This window comes from Zalophus californianus, chromosome 8, assembly GCF_009762305.2.
Source record: "Zalophus californianus isolate mZalCal1 chromosome 8, mZalCal1.pri.v2, whole genome shotgun sequence".
In the NCBI taxonomy this organism is placed as follows: domain Eukaryota; kingdom Metazoa; phylum Chordata; class Mammalia; order Carnivora; family Otariidae; genus Zalophus; species Zalophus californianus.
The window spans coordinates 39,566,287-39,586,652 of record NC_045602.1 but is presented as its reverse complement, the minus strand read 5'-3'; the positions used below and the strand labels follow the sequence as shown (position 1 = coordinate 39,586,652).

Sequence of the window (20,366 nt, the reverse complement as noted above, 5' to 3'; positions counted from 1 at the left end):
CACTGAAGTAAATGGTGTAGTGTTGCATAGTGATTATCCATGCCTTGTAGGCCCCATGAAGCTCTATGGGGTAGAAGTGGTTACCTGAGAAGTTTCAGAATAAATTGCTTGGTTTAAATAGCTTGGTAGCATGGACACCAACAGATAGATGGCAGTGTTACTCTGTACAAGCTTTACCTCTGACAGAATTGTTCCCATCTGGAGTCAGCAGTTAGGGATTGAAAATAATGGAAATGTGTTCATTTTCAAACATCTTACACCTTGTCATAAACAGTAAAGAGCAATCATTTTGAAAGGTTGGATGATTGAGCTGGGACTCCTCAGGCAGAGTAGGGTGAAAAGGCTCTTCAGAGAGAGAGAGTCCACATCTCTCCATCCGTAGTACCACCACCAGTTCTACCCAGAGGGGCCAGGACTTCAGGACAGTGGCAGGGACAGTGACCTGCTCAGGATGTATGAGGGCCAGTCCGTAGCAGGTCTGGGACTAGGACGTTGGGTCTCCTGATTTCCAGGCTAGTTCTGCTCTCCCTGCAACCCCAGTGCTGTCACTCAGCAGTCCCTGTTGGTGTCAGCTCATGTGCTCTTCATAACTGTCCATGGTGGTGTTATGTTCCAGGATTTTCTATATTCTGGGAATCCTTTCCCTGGGACCTTTATGTTTTTATAATCTTGGTTCCGTTTAGGCTCAGGCTGTCTTCGTTTAGAGACCGTTTTATCAGCTTGCAGTTGCCCATAGCTGCCTGTGGATGAGTGTTGGGCAGGTAGCTGGGTAGGTGTCACTTCCTTCCTTGTTTGGCACAACTCTTTTCCTCTGTTTGGCACTGGCCAAGGAGCAGGCAGCCTGACAGAGCTCTGAGACCTGTTCGCCCTTCCTCCCTCTTCTCCCATCTCGTGCCCTTCCTCCCACAGGGTTACCTGCTGTCCTGCAGTTTGTACGCTTGTAACGCCACTGTATGTATTTGTATTCCCGCAGAATATTCTTTCAGTTCTAACCTGTGTTTGAGCTTTATATAAATAGAATCAGACTTTTGGATAATCATCCATGCTATCATTTATAACTGTCCATTTCATTCATTTTCCTTCTATTAATTGCTTTTCCTTCTTACATTTTAACTTTTTTTTTTTTCAAAGATTTTATTTGAGAGAGAGAGAATGAGAGCCAGAGAGCACGAGAGGGAAGAACGTCAGAGGGAGAAGCAGACTCCCCGCCAAGCAGGGAGCCCAATGCGGGACTCGATCCCGGGACTCCAGGATCATGACCTGAGCCGAAGGCAGTTGCTTAACCAACTGAACCACCCAGGCGCCCACATTTTAACTTTTTTTACTCTTTATTATAGAAAGAGTTTCCAAATGCACTCAGAACTTGAAAGTCTAATATAGTGACTCCCCATGTACTTAGCCCCAGTTATAGCAGCTATCAATTTTTTGCCATGATTTCATTATTCCCTCCCGTTCTATTTTTCCTTTACCATTTTAAAGCAAATCTCCTTGGGGCACCTGGTGGCTTAGTTGGTTAAGCAGCTGCCTTCGGGTCAAGTCATGATCCCGGGGTGCCTGCCATTCCCCCTGTTTGTGCTTGCTCTCTGTCTCTCTCTCTCTGTCAAATAAGTAAATTAAAAACAACAGCAACAAAAAATAAAGCAAATCTCCTTTGATATATCTCCTTTAAAGCCTATCCTTTGATTTTGCCTAAATACTTAAATGTTCAGCCCTCTCCTAGGGCTGATAGTTCAGCTAAATGGAAAGAAAGGAAATCGCTACAGTACAGGGCTCTTAGGGCTACCGTCCCAGGTTGAAGTTATGGGGTGCCCTCTCCTGTGTCGAGCTGCTCCTCAAACTGCAAGGCTCTGGCAAGCCGGAGGGAAGTCCCTTGGCCTCCTCCAAACAAAACAGAGCTGTTTCAGGGGCTGGTGGGTTAGCAGACAGCCTCTGCCTGCCCCCTATGAGCCAGGCTTCTCTCTGCTGCCCAATCAAGGGTCTTCACGTCCTGGCAGGCCATCCACGGTGACCACAGGGCTCGGTGAGCCTCAGCGTGACTGCCGAGAAGGCGAGTCTTTTTCTGGGGGTAAGAGATGAAAGTTTCAGACTACAAGCACCAACCAGGACTTCATGCTATGGCTCACTACCCCCACTCCCCACTTGTCTTTTCTTTTCTTTTCTTTTTTTTTCTTTTTTTTTTCTTTTTACAGTTGAAGGAACCAAGGAATGCGTTGGGCAGTGTTCTATCTTGTTCTAAGTGTATAGCCATTTGAGGTCCCAGCTTTATGTGCATGTGAGGGGGCTTTCTGTTAGACTCCCCATCTTGAGTGGGTCTTGGGCCTTTTGTTTTGCCCCAGAATACTCTAGGCTGTGACAGCCAAAGCTTGAGAACTGGCCGAGCACATGTCCTTTCGGCACATTCCAGCTCTGGGAGCCACTTTACCATTCCCGAGTCCTGCTTTCTTGTTTTTTGGCTTAGGAGTATTTCTTCTCTCGCCAGCACATTGTTTCATTAAAAAAATTTTTTTCAATAATTTCATCCTGCGCTTTTAGTTGCTCTTCGCAGGAGGGTCTATCAAGGACCTACTTTGCCTATCATCATAAACAAGTCCTAGTGGTAGGACTTGGTTTTTTATTTTTATAATTAAATATTTGATGAGATTATTTTCTTTCCAAGTTGAAAGGATAACATAACTTAATATTAAATATTGTTCTCTTACTTTAACATGATTTATATAAGAGGCAGCTTTTAAATCTTATGACCAGGTATCTCTCAGGGAGTGGGAGAGACAGTGGCAGCCTTCATCATCTCCATAAATTTAAGGTGTTTTCTGTTGACAGGATTAATTACTCCAGAAGACAGGAAATACGGAACCACAAATCTTCACTTAGACGTATCTGATGCAGCTAATGTCATGGTGTATGTGGGAATTCCCAAAGGACAGTGTGACCAAGAAGAAGGTAGGGTGCTAAGTGTAGAAGTGAGACTTGCTCTCTGAGTTGGAGACTGTGGTCCGATATTTGCTTTCTCTTGCTCTAGAAGTCCTTAAAACCATCCAAGATGGAGATTCTGATGAACTCACAATAAAACGATTTATTGAAGGAAAAGAGAAGCCAGGAGCCCTCTGGCACATATATGCTGCGAAGGACACAGAGAAAATACGAGAATTCCTTAAAAAGGTGTGGTTTCTATCCTATGGCTTGTGAAGAGAGGCATGGAGAAAAGCACTGTTAGAAATTACTCCATGTTGAGAACTGACTGGCTACTGGGCAATAATCATAACCTCAAAAGTTTAATCTTTGCTTATCAGATTGACTAGGCTGAAGCCGGTTGCTGAGGAACAAAGATTTCTAAGTGATCAAGCTCACACCTCTGACAAGAGGAGGCCTTGTCTTATGTCTGTGTTTTACATTATAATGCATTTGGAGATTTTTGTGCTCTCCCTTCAGGTCCGAACCGTTCCTCTGATTGTTTAGCATCTATTTGTTTTTATTGCCTTAAAAATCTAAGTACCGCAGAAGTTCATGTGTAATTCCTTGGCCCTTGATACCTGTGTTCTGAGTGAGTTACTTAGGTCCCTGTGGGTTTTGTCCACCCTCATTTAGTAGTAGGTCAGGAAAGCCTCAGGCATTACTTGTGGCCCTTAGCTTGCAAAGGGCCATTGGAAAGGGATACAGGGGCTTTTTTTTTTTTTTTTTTAAATTTTATTTATTTATTTGACAGAGAGAGACACAGCGAGAGAGGGAACACAAGCAGGGGGAGGGAGAAGCAGGCTTCCCGCCTAGCAGGGAGCCCAATGCAGGGCTCGATCCCAGGACCCTGGGATCATGGCCTGAGCCGAACGAAGGCAGACGCTGAACGACTCAGCCACCCAGGTGCCCCAGGATACAGGGGCTTTTAAGATTCCAAGTTCCTAGTGGTTGTCAGGTTGTTCAGCAAGGGCTATGTGTGGAAGTTCTAGGCAGCTGGAAAGATGGGAGCATCCAGTATCTGTGGCTGATACTCTTCAGTTCATAAGGATTAGATGTGAACACCCCTAGCCTGTTGCCTGGTGCCGAGTAGGTCCTTAACCAGCATTGGTTTGAATCAAGCTGTTTCTGACTTAGGATCATTTGACTCTTCCAAAACCTGCTGGTCTCCATATTGCTGCCAAATACTGTGTCTAAAATAAACTGATTTAATTTATAGCTGTCTTTGGGACTGCTCTGTAACTCAGATTGTTAAATGAATTATAGATTTTTAATAACGGCAGTACAACAGTCTGTTTCTAAGGAACTTGAGCCTACTTACATTCAAAAGTCTAGACCAAAATATTGTCCAAACATAGTATCTAGAAAAATATGCAGACTGCCAGTCAGAGATTATTGGAAATGACAGAAGGAAAACCACATTTTCTTTCAGTCTTCTCTTGGTTCTTTCAGTTAACGTCTTTGAGTATTACCTGTCTCTTTCTGCCGGTGGGGTACGTGTTAAGGAAGGCCTGACATCTACTGACTGTCCACACTATTCGGGGGCCTGGAGGTGGGGTGGGGTGGGGGAATGCCCTCATTGTGCCTCAATGTGTTGCTCAGTTTCATAATATTTCAAATGTGTTCTAGGTATCAGAAGAGCAAGGTCAAGAAAACCCAGCAGACCATGATCCCATTCATGATCAGAGCTGGTACTTAGACCGATCACTGAGAAAGCGTCTTCATCAAGAGTATGGAGTTCAAGGCTGGGCTATTGTACAGTTTCTTGGGGATGTGGTATTTATTCCAGCAGGAGCTCCACATCAGGCAAGAAACATTACTTTATTCTTTATTCTCTTTACACCAAGAACTTTTGCATATGTTACTGATGTAACTTGTGTTTTCCAGGTTCATAACTTATATAGCTGTATTAAAGTGGCTGAAGATTTTGTTTCTCCAGAGCATGTTAAACACTGTTTCTGGCTTACTCAGGAATTCCGTTATCTGTCACAGACTCATACCAACCATGAAGATAAATTACAGGTAAAAATAGCACTGATTCTTGGCATCCTCTCTCTCTGGCTTCATGGCCCATTACTCACCTAAAGAGAGTCATTGAACTTGGCCATGTCACACTTGGTACAGTGAGTTGATAAACTGGCTTCGTGTGTAGTTTCACTGTCTACTTAGGCCAAGGAGGAATGAACATAGAGGAAGTCTCACCTTGGTTTGTTATTGTTTTGACTGGAAAGGACTGTGCCCCAAGAGAAAGACTTACTAGTACTGAAAATGAATAGATCTTTGAGGGGCCTGGGTGGTGCAGTCGGTCGAGTGTCCGACTCTTGGTTTCAGTTCAGGTCATGATCTCAGGGTGGTGAGCTTGAGCCCGATCTACACTGAGTACAGAGTTGGCTTGGGATTCTCTCTCTCCCTGTCCCTGTATCTGTCCCGCTTATGCTTGAGTGCACATGCTCTCTCTCTCTCAAATAAATCTTTAAAAAAGAAAGAGAATAAATAGATCTGACTTCTGATCCTGGCTCAACTGCCAGACATTGCTCTTGAACAAAGACTTTTAGTGCTGTGTTGTTCTCATCCTTGAGTAGAGCAGAACAGAATCTCTGGGATCCAAAGAAGATCTCAGAGAGTGGGTTTAAAGATGCTTTCAGTAGTGAATTACGTAACATAGTTTCATGTTTGGAAAACTAGGGGAACATAAAAGTTTTGAAAAATTGTACCTTGGGGCTTGCCTCTCCCTGTACTCACCAGGCTCAGGTTTATGGGACATCAAAACCTACGGAAGGGAGAAAAGGAGGCATGGGTTTAAAATGTGTATGACATACTGGCCTAAAGGAGTCTAGGTGCCTTTTAAGTACCAACATTTTGAATACCAAGTTTTAACTTTAGAGAGAATGGTAATAAAACTGTCAGGGGAAATGTTTGGTCTTAGTGACAGATTTTAGATATAGTGGTAAACTGACCATAATTTCTCCCGTTCTTTTAGGTGAAGAATGTTATCTACCATGCAGTGAAAGATGCAGTTGCTATGCTGAAAGCCAGTGAATCCAGTTTTGGCAAACCCTAGGGGTCCCAGAGACGCCTTAACCCCTGTACATTGGAAGTGAATTCCTGGCAGCTGATCAAACTCTTCAGGCAGGATTCCTGTGGACTTTGAGATTCATGTTACCTCAGCTTCTTTTTTAAACTGTACCCAACTGGTAAGGGTACTCTGTCTAATGTATATTTCTAGTGTTTACACACACTAAATGTGTATATGTAGGAACTATTTACAGAACATGCATCCTTAAACTGTGACTTTTCACCTAGTGCAGAACTTCTACCATATTCTGTAAAAACAAAACCTCTTATCCGCTCTGGAACAATACCTGCAGTTACTCCCCAGCTGAGGGGTTGGACAGCTTAATCAGAATGGGTTTATAACTATTAGGAATCACTGCGCAGTTTATTTGGTTGTATTTTGTTTTGTGTGTGTCTGAGTACTCTCTCCCTCAGCCTGTAGGGCTCAGGTGAGCGACGGAGGACGGAGGAAGTGACAGCTAATGATGCAGTTCCTGCTGTGTTGCATTAGGACTGGCATTATATAGCAGAAATCAACTACTGTATAATTCTTGGGTTTAACCATCTTTATTTAGTCCAATGGAGTTTTAATTTAAATGAAGCTTTGCTAATTTTAAGTGTTAAGCATTTTGCATTAAAGTATTCATATAATATTTTGACTCTACTTATTGGCATTGTTATCCTCTGGTTGTAGGTTCAATAGACTTTTCTCAAGTGTTACAAGTGTTAAGAGGTTGCTCCAGGAGCTCATCTTAAAAGCAAAGAAATTAGATGCTATAGTGATTTGTGGTTATTATAATGCTAACATGGAAATAAGTTTCTTCCCAGCCAAGTGGAAACCTTGTCACACCTCTACAAAGAAACATCACCAATTAGCTAAATTCAGAGTGGAAGTTAACAACAACAAAAAAAACCAAATAGTGACTGGTTAAATGGTTCTTCTAAAAGGGTATTTCAAAGAGATCGAAATACATTGTCTTCTGGCCTTTCATAAAGTAAGTTTACAAAGGAAAAGGAAATTATTAGAAGTTTTAGAATAGTATCTAAAATAGTCCTTTCTGATGGAAGAAATTCATTAAAAAGCCACATTTCTGTATCTCCCTGATTGTCTTAGACAGCTATTGTTACACTAAATAAAAGGAATGAAGTTGAAATCAAGTAGTAGAGACAAAGCCTAGAGCCTGGGTTTTTTCCTATGTGCCCAGGTAGGAGGTCAAAGATCCCTGCCTAATGCCAGCCCCCTCTTCAAGCCAACACCTGTAAAACATAAATTTCCTGGAAAAAATAAGTAGACATATCTGCCCATATCAGTGGGAAACATCTTCCCTGGGAATTTATCAGAAGCTCCTTTATACAGGTTTGGCTCTCAAATTGGCACTGCTACTTAGAAATCTCCCTCAGCTGAAATAGGAAAATTTGGGTCCTCTGTAGAGGAAATCAGCTTCAAGCCAGGCCTCAAGGGAATGACAGTTCCAAGACTGTTATTCACAATCAAATAGATTGGAACAACAAACATGAAAACTGAAAGCCACCATGAACAAGAGTCAGCAAGGACCTTCAGATTGCCATATTAAACCTGCAGAGGTTTACAGACTGAAATGATCCAGTGTTATTTTATATTCTGAAATGTTATCTCTGTTAAAAGAAATGAGAGTATAGGAATATGAAGAATGTGATTTCCAGAAATGACAAGATATGGAAAGAAGCTAAATAGAATTTATAGAAATGAGACATGATGTTTAAAATTAGAAACTTAGCAGATGAGTTAAACAAAAAAAGTTCTTTTATGAACTGGGAGATTGGTAAAAATACAGAATACAGCATTGAACAACAGGATTCTATAAAGAGGTGTTAACTGATAAGCAGAATGCCAAAAAATACAGATTTGGTAATCAGGGACTGAAAGCCAAGAGGGATGGGGGTGGGGGATGCTGTCCAGAGACAGAGTTTCCTGGTACTCATAAAGTCATCAGATTGGAGAAGCCTATCTAAATCAAGCAAAGTAAATAAAAAATCCACATATAATAAATTACAAGAAAGGCAGCCAGAGTAGGGAAAACATCCTCAAAGAAGTGACAGACTAACAGGTGACTTCTCCACATCAACAGTGCAGGTCAGAAGAAAGTAAACGTTGTTCTCACTGTGCTGAAGACCGGAGCCCGAAACAGCAACACAGACACAGCCAAATTCTTTCCCTGTTCTTTATGGAAACTTTCAGACAAAAATCAGAGTTTATTTTCAGGCCCTTACTGAAGGAAATTTTAAGGATATCCTTAGGAAAGAAAACCCACAGCATGCAAGAGAAAATGGAGGACAAGGGAAATTACAAACTCCTGGATACATTGAAGCAATAATAGCATTAATATTTTTAAAAGGATAATTTTTCTTAAAAAGTTAAACAGAATTATGATTCAGCAACTCCACTCCTAGGTTTACTCAAAAGGATTGAAAGCAAGGATTCAGATACCTGTACACACGTGTTCATAGCAGCGTTACTCAAAAGACCCAGCCCAAGAGTCCATCCCAGATGCAGGGATAAACAAGATGTGGCATATACATACAATGGAGCATTTTTCGGTCTTAAAGGAAATTCTGGCACATGCTACAACGTGGATGAATAAGTCAGACCCAAAAGGATAAATACATGATTCCACTTATATGAGAAATAATCATAATCTTAGACAAATTTCATAGAGACAAAATAGAATGGTGTCGCCAGGGCTGGGAGGAAGGAAGGGGTAATGGGAGTTCCTGTTTAATGGGTACAGAGTGTATCTGGGATGAGGTTCTGGAGATGGATGGTGGTGATGGTTGTACAACATTGTAAATGTACTTAATACCACTGAATTGTACACTTAAAAATGGTTAAAATGCTCAATTTTTTATTATGTATATTTTACCAAAATAAAAATCAACTCCCAAGTAGGGAAAACCTTTGGAGTTGAATGAGAAAATGACATTTTTGTTTTTTAAAAACTGATTAGCAAGTCAGGAAAGAAGGAACAAATGGGACTTTTCTGAATATTCCAAATACAAGGTAAAGATGGTCCGACTGTAATAAAAGACTCGACTATTTGCCGCTTATGAAAGATACGGTTTGACTGTAGGTTAAAAGTACAGAAAAAATTGTACCATGTAAACACTAGTCATATGAAAATAACTATGGCTATATTGATTCCAATTTTAAGATTTTAGGATGAAGAGAGAACACCAGAGAGAAGGTGTTCTTTGGTTGGTTTTTAGAAAAAAAAAAAATTTTTTTTTAGAAATTTTTTTAATTTGCTTATAGTTGACACAATGTTACATCAGTTTCAGGTGTAGGACGTGATTGGACAACTCTGTACATTGTATGTGCCCCCCACAAGTGTAGCTGTATCTGCCACCATACAGCGCTATTACAGTATCATTGACTGCATTCTCTATGTTACACCTTTTATTCCTGTGATTTAGTCATTCTACAGCTTGGAAGCCTGTATCTCCCCCTCCCCTTCACCCATTTTGCCCTTCCCCCACCTCCCTCTCCTCTGATGATCATCAGTTTATTCTCTGTATTTATAGGTCTGGTTCTTTTTGTTTTATTCATTTGTTTTTTAAATTCCACATATGCGTGAAGTCATAAGGTATTTGTCTTGAGAGAAAAAGTTTTAGCAATCATAAAAGGGTCAACTCAGTGGGAAGATATTGTGTACACACCTAACAGCAGAGCTTCAAAATAAAATGAAGCAAAATTTGACAGAATTAAAGGGGAAAAGAGTTGGTGATTCTCCCTCTTTCTGTAGTTGCTATAATCAGACATAAAACCAGTATAAGTACAAAATAATTGAACCTATCAACCAAATCAACATTTATTAGGACACTAAAGCCAGTGCTATAAATAACACATTTCTTTCAAGTGCATGTTGACTCTTCACCCAGGAAGACCATACACTGTAAATACATTTCAAAGGAGTATGTAAATTGAAATTGTATAGAGTATGTTCTTAATGTGATGATAATGGAATTTAACTAAAAATCAGTAAAAAAGATTTACTTTTTTATCAGCAAAATTCCCAAATGCTGAGAAAATAGGCAGCTTACTTCTAAGTAACCCATTGATCAAAGAAGAAATCAGAATAGAAATTAAATATTTGGAACTGAATAATAAAAATACAACACTTAAAAATAGTGGGATTCAGTCACAGCAGTGCTTAGGAATGTATAGTTTTCAGTGTATAAGAAAAAGAAGACTTAGATCACACATAAGTAATATGGAATATTTTGGAGATTTTTGCATCTTTGTTAATGGAAGGGTATTGGTCTAACATTTTGAAATGTCCTTGTAATGTCACGTTATGATAACAAAGTTGTGATAATCTAAAACAAGTTGGGAAATGTTTTTATCTCCTCTCTGAAAAAAATATATATAGTTGGCCCTTGAACAACAGCCTTCGAAGTGCACATGCCCACTTACACATGGGTTTATTTCAATAATTATATTGGAAAATTTTTTGGAGATTGGCAACAATTTTAAAAATTCAGATAAACCCTGTAGACTAGAAATACAAAAAAATTAAAAAGGTCTGTCATAAATGCATAAAATATAGGTACTAGTCTATTTTCATTTATTACCATAAAATATACACAAATCTATTATGAAAAGTTAAAATTTAATAAACTGAGGCACATAAACACAGACTGTACATGCTGCCATTCCCAGTCAAGTAAACAAAGATGCAGTATGAAACTGCATAAAATTAGTTGTAGGTATTGTACTATTTTAATAATTTTGTAACTGCCTCCTCTTGCTGTTGAGGTGAGCTCACCTAAAACACGACGTGACACTGGTCTTCTCTGTATGAGCAGTTCATGTCTTCAGTAAATTGTATATTGTATTACAAAGTGCTCGGATTTGTCATGTATTTTTGTGTTTAGTGCAATACCATAAACAGTAACACCAGGGGACCCATATGAAGTGCCACTAATGATGTTGGAGGTGCTCCCAAGAAGCAAAGTCATGACATTACAAGGAAAAGTTGAATTGCTTGCTATGTATTGTAGATTGAGATCTGCTGCAGATGCCCACCATTTCAAGATAAACGACTCAAGCTTAGGGACTGTTGTTAGAAAGAAAAGGAAAGGAAATTCATGAAATCATGGTTGTGTTACACCAGCTTGTGCAAAACATTTTTTGTGAAATACCTTTTTAGCTTATTGAAAATATGCATTTATGTGGGTGCAGGATTGCTTTAAGAAAGGCATACCTATAGACATATTTGATGACAAAAGGAAGCAAAAGGAAGGCAAAGGATTTAAAGCTGGAGACTTCAGTGCCAGCAAAGGATGGTTTGATAGTTTTAGAAAGGTTTGGCCTTAAAAATTCTAGAGGGGCGGGGGGTGGGGGATGGGTTAGCCTGGTGATGGGTATTAAGGAGGGCACGTTCTGCGTGGAGCACTGGGTGTTAGACGCAAACAATCATGGAACACTACATCAGAAACTAATGATGTATGGTGATTAACATAACATAGTAAAATTAAATATATATCAAGATAAAAGAAGCAGTTTCTACTGACCAAGAGGCAGTAGAGGAGTTCCCAGGAGCCATTGAGAAGATCATTGAGGAGAGAGGATATCTGCCTGAGGAGGTTTTTAGTGTAGACCAACGGCACTATTCTGGGGGGAAAAAGTCACAAAGGTCATTTATTAGGAAGAGGAGGACCAGGATTTAAGGCAGGAAGGGATAGATAGGCTCACTCTACTGTTACGTGCAAATGTGGTCGGATTTCTGATCAGGACTGCCCTTACCTTTAAAGCTCCTAACATCCAAGCATTGAAGGGAAAAGATAAATACCAACTGCCAGTCTTGTGGTTGTACAAGAAGGTCTGGACAAATGAGAACCCTTTTTCTGGATTGGTTAATTCATGCTTTGCCCCTGAAGTCAAGAAGTACCTTGCCATCAAAGGACTGGGTTTTCAAGTTCTTTTGATACTGGGCAAATGCCCCTGGCCTCTCAGAACTCTGCAAGTTTAACATTGAAGGCACTGAAGTGTCTACTTACCCCCAAACACAACGTCTCTAATTCAGCCTGTAGATCAGGGAGGTATAGACATTTACGGCTCATTACACATGGCACTCTATGGAAAGGATTGTCGATGCTATGGAAGAGAACCCTGATCGAACATCATAAAGTCTGGAAGGATTGCACCATTGAAGATACCATCGTTGTTACTGAAAAAGCTGTGAAAGCCATCAAGCCTGAAATAATGACTCCTTGCTGGAGTAAACTGTTGAGATGTTGTACATGACTTAATGGGGTTTATGACAGCCAATCAAGGAAATTATAAAAGATTGTGAATATGGCAAACATGGTAGGAGTTGAAGGGTGTCAAGATAAGGATGTTGGAGAAATTCAAGAGCTAACAGACCCTGCATCAGAGAAATTGAAGATTTGATAAGAATTAACAGTGCCAGACATTGAGGAAAAAGATGCAGACGAAGCAATGCCAGAAAACAAATTGACATTAGACAATTTGCTGGAAGGGTTCTGATTATTCAAGACTAATTTTGCCGCCTTCTATGACATGGACCCTTTGATGATACAGGCACTGGAACTAAAGCAAATGGGGGAAGAAGGATTAGTACCAAAGAGAATCATTTAGAGAAATGAAATAAGTTAGACATTCTGATGTATGTCTATAAAGTCACTCTGAGTGTGCCTGCCTCCCCTGGCTCCCCTTCCCCCTCATCCCCCTCTGCTGTCCCTGAGACAGCAACAGCACCTCCTCTTCCTCCTCCTCAGATGACTCAGCGTGAAGATGATGAAGATATTTATGATGATCCACTTCACTTCGTCAATAGTAAGTAATCATGCCACACAGTTAATAAGCTTATCTGTTGTGTCTGTCTGTATTCGAGAATATAAGCTCGTGGCAAGAATGGTATTAGGCGTTCTTGAGTCATCATCAGATGCATTGCGTAGAACGTTGCGTGTAAGACTTGCATGGAAGTGGACAGCCTCTCCTCACATAGGCATAAGGTGAGTAACATTTAATATGAAATTAATGTGTTTTTTTACTGTTCTATAACTGCTTTCAAAGACTTACATTACTGTATAGTATGCCTGTAATTTGAGAAACTGTGTATCAGCCCATCATCACAGGTAAATGGTTTTAATGTAACATTCCCAATACTAGGAATATGACTGTAATACTGTATGTCATGAAAATGTTATAGTGATTCCTTCATTAGTGCGTAAGCTAGGGTATTGTGAAGCATTTGTATCAATTACACTAGGCGACCATGAAGCAATCATATTACTGCTTCATTATCAATGCGTGAATTGTTATACTTGTAAATATATATGAATTTTTCAGTGTTTCATTTTTTATATCCAAAAGTAATATGTATAACATTTACAGTGTTGTGTATCATATGAGAGAATACTGATGTAAGTACTGACAAATGATCCCATCTTGTAAACAGATGACGAGTTTACACTATCCATAAATACTGTACGGTACTGTAAGTGTATTTTCTCTTGATGTTCTTGACATTTTCTTTTCTCTGACTTACTTTATTCTAAGAATATAGTATATAATACAAATAACATACAAAATCTGTATTAACTGTTTACATTATCATAAGGCTTCTAGTCAACAGTAAGCTATTAAGTTTTTGGAGAGTCAAAAGTTATATGCAGATTTTTGACTGCTTGGGAGGTCAGCACTCCTAACCTCTGTGTTGCACAAGAGTCGACTGTACTAGTAATATTTCTTTCTTGAATATTTAGTAGAAGCACTTCATTAGTGAAAATATGGGCTAGGAAGACTTTTTAAGTATGGATTCAATTTAACAGATCTAGGACTATTCAGGTTTCATATTTTATATTTTTAGTGTTTTAGCTACTGGCTTGTCATATATGGCTTTTGTGTTGAGGTGCATTCTCCCTATACACAGTTGGTTGAGAGTTTTTATCATACACAGATGTTGAATTTTATCACATGCTTTTTCTGCATTTATTAACATAATCATCTGATTTTTAAGCTTCATTTTGTTAATGTGGTGTATCACGACAATTTGCAGAGCTTGAATCACCCTTGTACCCTTAGGATAAATCCCATTTGATCATGGTGTATGATCCTTTTAATGTACTGTTGAATTCGGTTTGCTAATATTTTTTTAAGATTTTATTTGAGAGAGTGCAAGCACAAGCAGAGGGAGAGGCAGAGGGAGAGGGAGAAGCAGACTCCCCACTGAGCAGGGACCCTGACGCTGGGCTCGATCCCAGGACCATGGGATCATGACCTGAGCTGAAGGCAGATGCTTAACCGACTGAGCCACCCAGGTACCCTGCTTTGCTAATATTTTATTGAGATTTTTGCATCTATGTTTATCAGGAATATTGGCCTGTAATTTTCTGTGGTGTGTTGTCTGTTTTTTATATCAATGTAATGATGGCCTTGTAAAATAAGTTTGGAAGTGTTCCCTCCTCTTCTATTTTTTTTTTTTTTGAAGAGTTTGGAAGGATAGTGTTTTCAAAGGATAATCCTTTGGAAAGGATTATTAATTCTTCTTTGAATATTTGGTAGAATTCACCAGGGAAGCCATCTAGTCCTGGGCTTGGTGTTGTTCGGTGGTTTTTGATTATTAATTCAATGTCCTTACTAGTATTAAGTCTGTTTTGATTTCTTGATGTCTATTTCTCCATGATCCAGTCTTGGTAGGTTGTATGTTTCTAGGAATTTATCCATTCTAGGTTGTAAAATTTGTTGGTGAATAGTTGTTCATGGTAGTCTCTTATGATCCTTTGCATTTCTGTGGTATCAGTTGTAACATTTTCTCTATTTTGGATTTTTATTTATTTGAGTCTTCTCTTTTTACTTGGCGAGTTTAGCTAAAGAAAGGTTTATCAATTTTGTTTGTCTTTTGAAAGAACCAGCTCTTAGTTTCATTGATTTTGCTCTATTGTCTTTTTAACCTTTATTTCATTGATTTCCACTCATCTTTGTTATTTCCTTCTTTCTACTAACTTTGAGCTTTATTTGTTGTTCTTTTTCTAGTTCCTTAAGGTATAAAGGTAATGTTAGGTTGTTTGAGATTTTTCTTATTTCTTGTTGTAGGCATTTATTGCCATGAAATTCCCTCTTAGAACTGCTTTTGCTGCATCCCGTAAGTTCTGGTAGGATTTATTTATTTGTTGTTTTTTGATTTATCTTTTGATTTCTTCTTTGACACATTGTTCATAGCACGTTGTTCAGTCTCCACATATTTGTGAATTTTCTAGTTTTTTTCTGGCAGTCGATTTCGAGTTTCATACCATTGTCACTGGAAAAGAAGCTTATAATTTCAATCATCTTAAATTTATTAAGCCTTGTGACCTGACATCTGATCTATTCTGGACAAGTTCCATGTACACTGAGATGAATGTGTATTCCTTTGCTTTTGGGTGGAAAGTTTTGGTATATATCTGTTAAGTCCATCTGGTCTAATGTGTTGTTGAACACTGATGTGTTTGGTCCTTATTGATTTTTTTGTCTGGATGATCTATCTATTGGTGTAAGTTGGGTATTAAGGTCTCCTTCTACTATTGTATTGCCGCCTATTTCTCCCTTGAGATGTGTTAATATTTGCTTTATATATTTAGGTGCTCCTGTGTTGAGTGCATAAACATTTATGAATGTACATCCTTTTGTTGGATTGACCCCTTTATCAATATGTAATGCCCTTTTTGTCTGTTACAGTATTTTTATTCCATAATATATTAATTATTAATATATATATTAATTATATCTACGGGTGTATTACATATAGATATATTTAAAGGGTAATGTGACCATGTGGGGTTTATCCCATGGGTGCAAGACTAGTTTAATGTTTGAAAATCAGTGCATTAGCAGAAGAAAGAGGACAAACTGTATTGTCAGTAGATCAGAAAAAGCTTTTGATAAAATTCAGTTTTGATAAAAATTCTCAGTAAACTAGATATGATAAAGGGCATTTATTAAAGACTACAGCTAAAATGATACATAATGATAAAATATTTTGTACTTTATCCCAAGGGCAGGAATAAATCAGTTATATTCTCATTCTAACCGTATGCACTCAGTATTATACTAGAGATCCTAATCAGTTCAATGAGGGACGAAAAGTGTTTGAAAGTAAGAAGTAAAATTGTCTTTATTCACAGATGGCATGACTGTGTACACAAAAAATCCAGAAGAAACTATAAACTACAATAAAATAATTTAGAAAGGTCATAATAATATATAAAAATCAGTTGTATTTCTAAATGTTAACAATAAGCAAGTTTATGATGAAATTTTTAAATGACATTTACCATAGCAGCAAAAGTAAAATTCCTCAGAAGAAATATAGTGAAAGACATGCAAGATTTTTACATTGAAGGCTATAAGTATGACTAAAACTAGAGACTTACATAGAAGGAAAAGTATACCATGCTCTTGGGTTAGAAGACTCAATGTTGTTCAGATGTCAGTTTCCCCCAACATTGTTAGAAGACAACACTTTCTGGTTCTCTCATGTTTCTGCATATACTGTGAGTGAGGCCCTGACTGCCCTTTGGGACTATCTTCTCAAAGCTGTTTGATAGTAAACAGCCTTATGAGAGAGACTGCATCCCTCTGGAAGAAAACTGCCCATTATAAAATATTTGGATTCCCCAAACTCAGTATCCCTCTCCTATTAAAAACAAAAACAAAAAAACCCTCTGTATATGGAGGTATCATCTGGCCCTCTTGACATCACTGTGGGAATTGGGACTTGCACTGCCCCCCTCCCCAAAAGTGAATATTGAGTCTCAAATCCTTTACTAGCATCCATGAAAATGTGACAGGCTTACTTGTTAGTGTGTACATAGGGTAAGATGCTTGTAGAATGCAGCTGAATAATTACACAGAAGGAAAATATGTCACTTTAAAAGCACTTACTAGAAAACAAAAAGGACAGTAAAAAAGAGTTAAACATTTAACTCAATAAACTAGAAAAATAAGGCAGTCTCACAGTACACAAAAGGAAGAGGTTAATACAAGCAGAGGTTAAGAAATAGAATGAACGACAAAATTGAAGCTGAATTTGAGAAAAATTAGTAAAATGGACAAACTTCTGGCAAGACTGATGAAAAAGTACAAGTGAACAATATTAAGAATGAAAATGAAAATATAACTACAAATGTAGAGGTTTTAAAAATCTTAAGTGAATTATTGTTAATATTTTAATTTAAAACAAATTAAATAGTATTCTAGAAAAATTACCAAAATTGACTCTGAAATTCTGGATAAATAGTATTAGAATAACAGAATTGTTAATTAAAAATTTTGCACCATCCATATGCCCAAAAGGCAGCAGGCACAGAGAGTTTTACAAGTGAGTTTGTACCAAGCTTAGAAAACGATCCTTATTTTATGCAAAATAGCCTAGAGGATAGAAAATGGAGAACACTACTTAGTGGATTTTATAAGGCTAGTATACTTGATACCAAAATCTGACAAGAGTGGTAAAAGAAAAGCAAATTACAGGCCAATATTACTTATAAACATACTGGAAAAAAATCCTAGATAAATTATTGGCAAGTTCAAATCTAGCATGTATAAAAAATGGTGTCATTACCAAAAAATAAAAAAGATTAAGGAATAAAAGTCTAGTTTAACATTAGAATATTTAGATATTAATTTACCACATTTAACAGAAGGCAAAAATCCATGTGATCATCTCAAATATACAAAAAAAAATTTAGTAAAATTCAACATAGATTTATATTTAGTTGTACAATTGAGTGGCATTCACAGATCTCTGTAACCAGCACCATTTTCTATTTCCAAAATATTTCATCACCCCAAACAGAATCTCTGTACTGATTAAGCAATAACTCTTTTCTCCCTTACCTGCAGCCCTTGGTAACCTCTAATCAGTTTTTATCTATGAATTTGTATGTTTTGGATATTTCTTATAAATGGAACCATATAATATCTGTGCTTTTGTGTGTAGCTTATTTTACTTCAGCATAATGCTTTCAAGATGCATCCATATTGTAACATATTTCCAAACTTCATACTTTTGTGTAGCTGAATAATCCATTGCATAACAGTTGTTTCCACCTTTTGGCTGTTGTGAATAATGCTGCTATGAACACTTATGCACAAGTATCTGAGTCCGTGTTCTCAATCCTTTGGAGACTATAACCTGAGAGTGGAATTTCTGAGTGAAATGGTAATTATATACTCACCTTATTGAGGTACCAACCAAACTGTTTTCCACAGTGGCAGTACCATTTTACATTCCCACCAGCAGTACATGATGGTTCATTTTTTTTTTTATCACCAACATGTGCTATTTTCCATTTTCTCAAAGTGTAGCCATCTTCATAGGTGTAAAATGTCCTCTCATTGTTTGATTTGCTCCTCCCTAATGATGTTGAGTATATTTTTGTGTGCATATTGGCCACTTGAATATCTTCTTTGGAGAAATGTCTACTTAGGTCCGTTGCCCGTTTTTTAACTGGGTTGTCTTTTTGTGGTTATGAGTTCTTTATGTATTCTGGATATTAAACCATTAACAGTTAAGACATGCCATTTGCATATATTTTCTCCCATTCTGTGGGTTGTCTTTTCATTCTCTTGCTAGTGTCCTTTGATGCAAACAGAAGAATAGGTCTGACTTACCTATTTCTTACTATTTTGGCTGTGCTTTTGGTGTCATATTTAGGAAAACATAGCCAAATTCAGGGTCATAAGATTTGCTCTGACGTTTTCTTCTAGGAATTTTATAGTTTAACTCTTAATTTAGGTTTGGTTTATTTTGAGTAAAGTTCAAAGTTCATTCTCATGAATATGGATATTTCAGTTTTCTAGCACCATTTGTTGAAGAGATTGTTCTTTCCCCATTGAATGGTGTTGACATCCCATTCAGAAAACAGTTGACCATAGATGTGAGGGTTTACTACTAAGCTTCCAGTATATTCTACTAGACTATATATCCTTATGCCAGTGGTGCACTGTTTTGATTCTTGTAGCTTTGTAGTAAGTATTAAAATCAAGAACCATAAATCCTCTAACTCTGTTGTTCTTTAAGATTTTTTTTTTTTTTTAAATTCAGGGTCCCTTTAAATTCCAGATGAATGTTGAGTTAGGTCTTTCCATCTCTAAAAAATAAAACCCGTCTTTTGAAAGCGATTACACTGAAACTACATATATTGGTTTGAGTAGTATTATCTTAACAATGTTAAGCCTTGCAGTCATCAACATGAGATGTCTTTCAATTTGTTGGTGTCTTCTTTTCCCTCCCAGCTTTTTGAGACATAATATATTGTGTAAGTTCAAGATGTGTGAGGTGTTGATCTGTTTACATATTCCTAAGTGATTACCTAGTGGTGTCTTTAATTTTTTTCAGCACTGTTTTCTAGTTTTCAGTGTACAAGTCTTATGCTTCCTTGGTTAATTTTATTCCTACGTATTTTATTCTGTTTGATGTTATTAAAAGTGGAATTGTTTTTGTAATTTTCTTTTTGGATCATTCCTTGATAATATATAGAAATGCAACTGATTTTTCTTTCTACCAATTTTTGCATGATTTTGTATCCTGCAACTGTGCTGAATTTATCAGTTCTGACTGTGTGTGTGTGTGTGTGTGTGTGTTTGTGTGTGTGTGTGTAGAATACTTAGAGTTTTCTACATATAAGATCCTATGAGCAAAGATAATTTTACATCTTCCTTTGCAGTCTTGGTACCTTCACTTTCTTTTTCTTACCTATTTGCTCTTGCCAGGACTTCCAGTTCTGAGTTGCATAAAAGTACTTCAGAGCAGGCATTCCTTGTCTCGTGATCCTTTTTTGCTTCCCTGCTCATGCTCTTATATTCAAATTAATCCAAACAGCTCTCCCTTTGCTTTTTCCCTTGTATTTTTGTGACACACTTTCTTACCTATTTCAGACAATTAGAAAGGCTGTTTCCCTGGAGGATTAACTCTGGACTCCATTTTGCACTTAACTTTGTAATCCCACGGTTTGTTTTTGTTTTTTTTTCCTCCCAGACTTGCAGTTTCCTTTATTTTTTTTAATTTTTTAAATTTATTTTTTGACACAGAGAGAGGGAACACAAGCAGGGGGAGTGGGAGAGGGAGAAGCAGACCTCCCGCTGAGCAGGGAGCCCGATGCAGGGCTCGATCGCAGGACCCTGGGATCATGACCCGAGCCGAAAGCAGGCGCTTAATGACTGAGCCACCCAGGCGCCCCTAGACTTGCAGTTTCCCAACTTATCATCTTGATTTTCAGTGTCTGGTTAAACAATTTTCTTTCTCTAGGACCTGAGGCTGGGAAATTATTTTATTTTACTTTTTTCTCTAAAGGGAAAACTAAGTTTGATCACTTAACAA

The 20,366-nt window shown here is 38.0% G+C and overlaps 1 protein-coding gene across 3 annotated transcripts in view; it reads left to right on the top strand.

The window, feature by feature from the left end:
- The window catches only part of KDM3A (lysine demethylase 3A), a 53,477-nt gene extending 46,821 nt beyond the window's left edge, over positions 1-6,656 (top strand). For all 3 annotated transcript variants that reach the window (XM_027621757.1, XM_027621756.1, XM_027621754.1), the window contains 5 exons: positions 2,821-2,940; positions 3,020-3,159; positions 4,579-4,755; positions 4,837-4,971; positions 5,930-6,656. In XM_027621757.1, the coding sequence (XP_027477558.1) occupies positions 2,821-2,940; positions 3,020-3,159; positions 4,579-4,755; positions 4,837-4,971; positions 5,930-6,010 (653 nt within the window). In that variant the 3' untranslated portion in view covers positions 6,011-6,656. The remainder of the gene's footprint in view (positions 1-2,820; positions 2,941-3,019; positions 3,160-4,578; positions 4,756-4,836; positions 4,972-5,929) is intronic.
- The last annotated feature ends 13,710 nt before the right edge of the window (positions 6,657-20,366 follow it).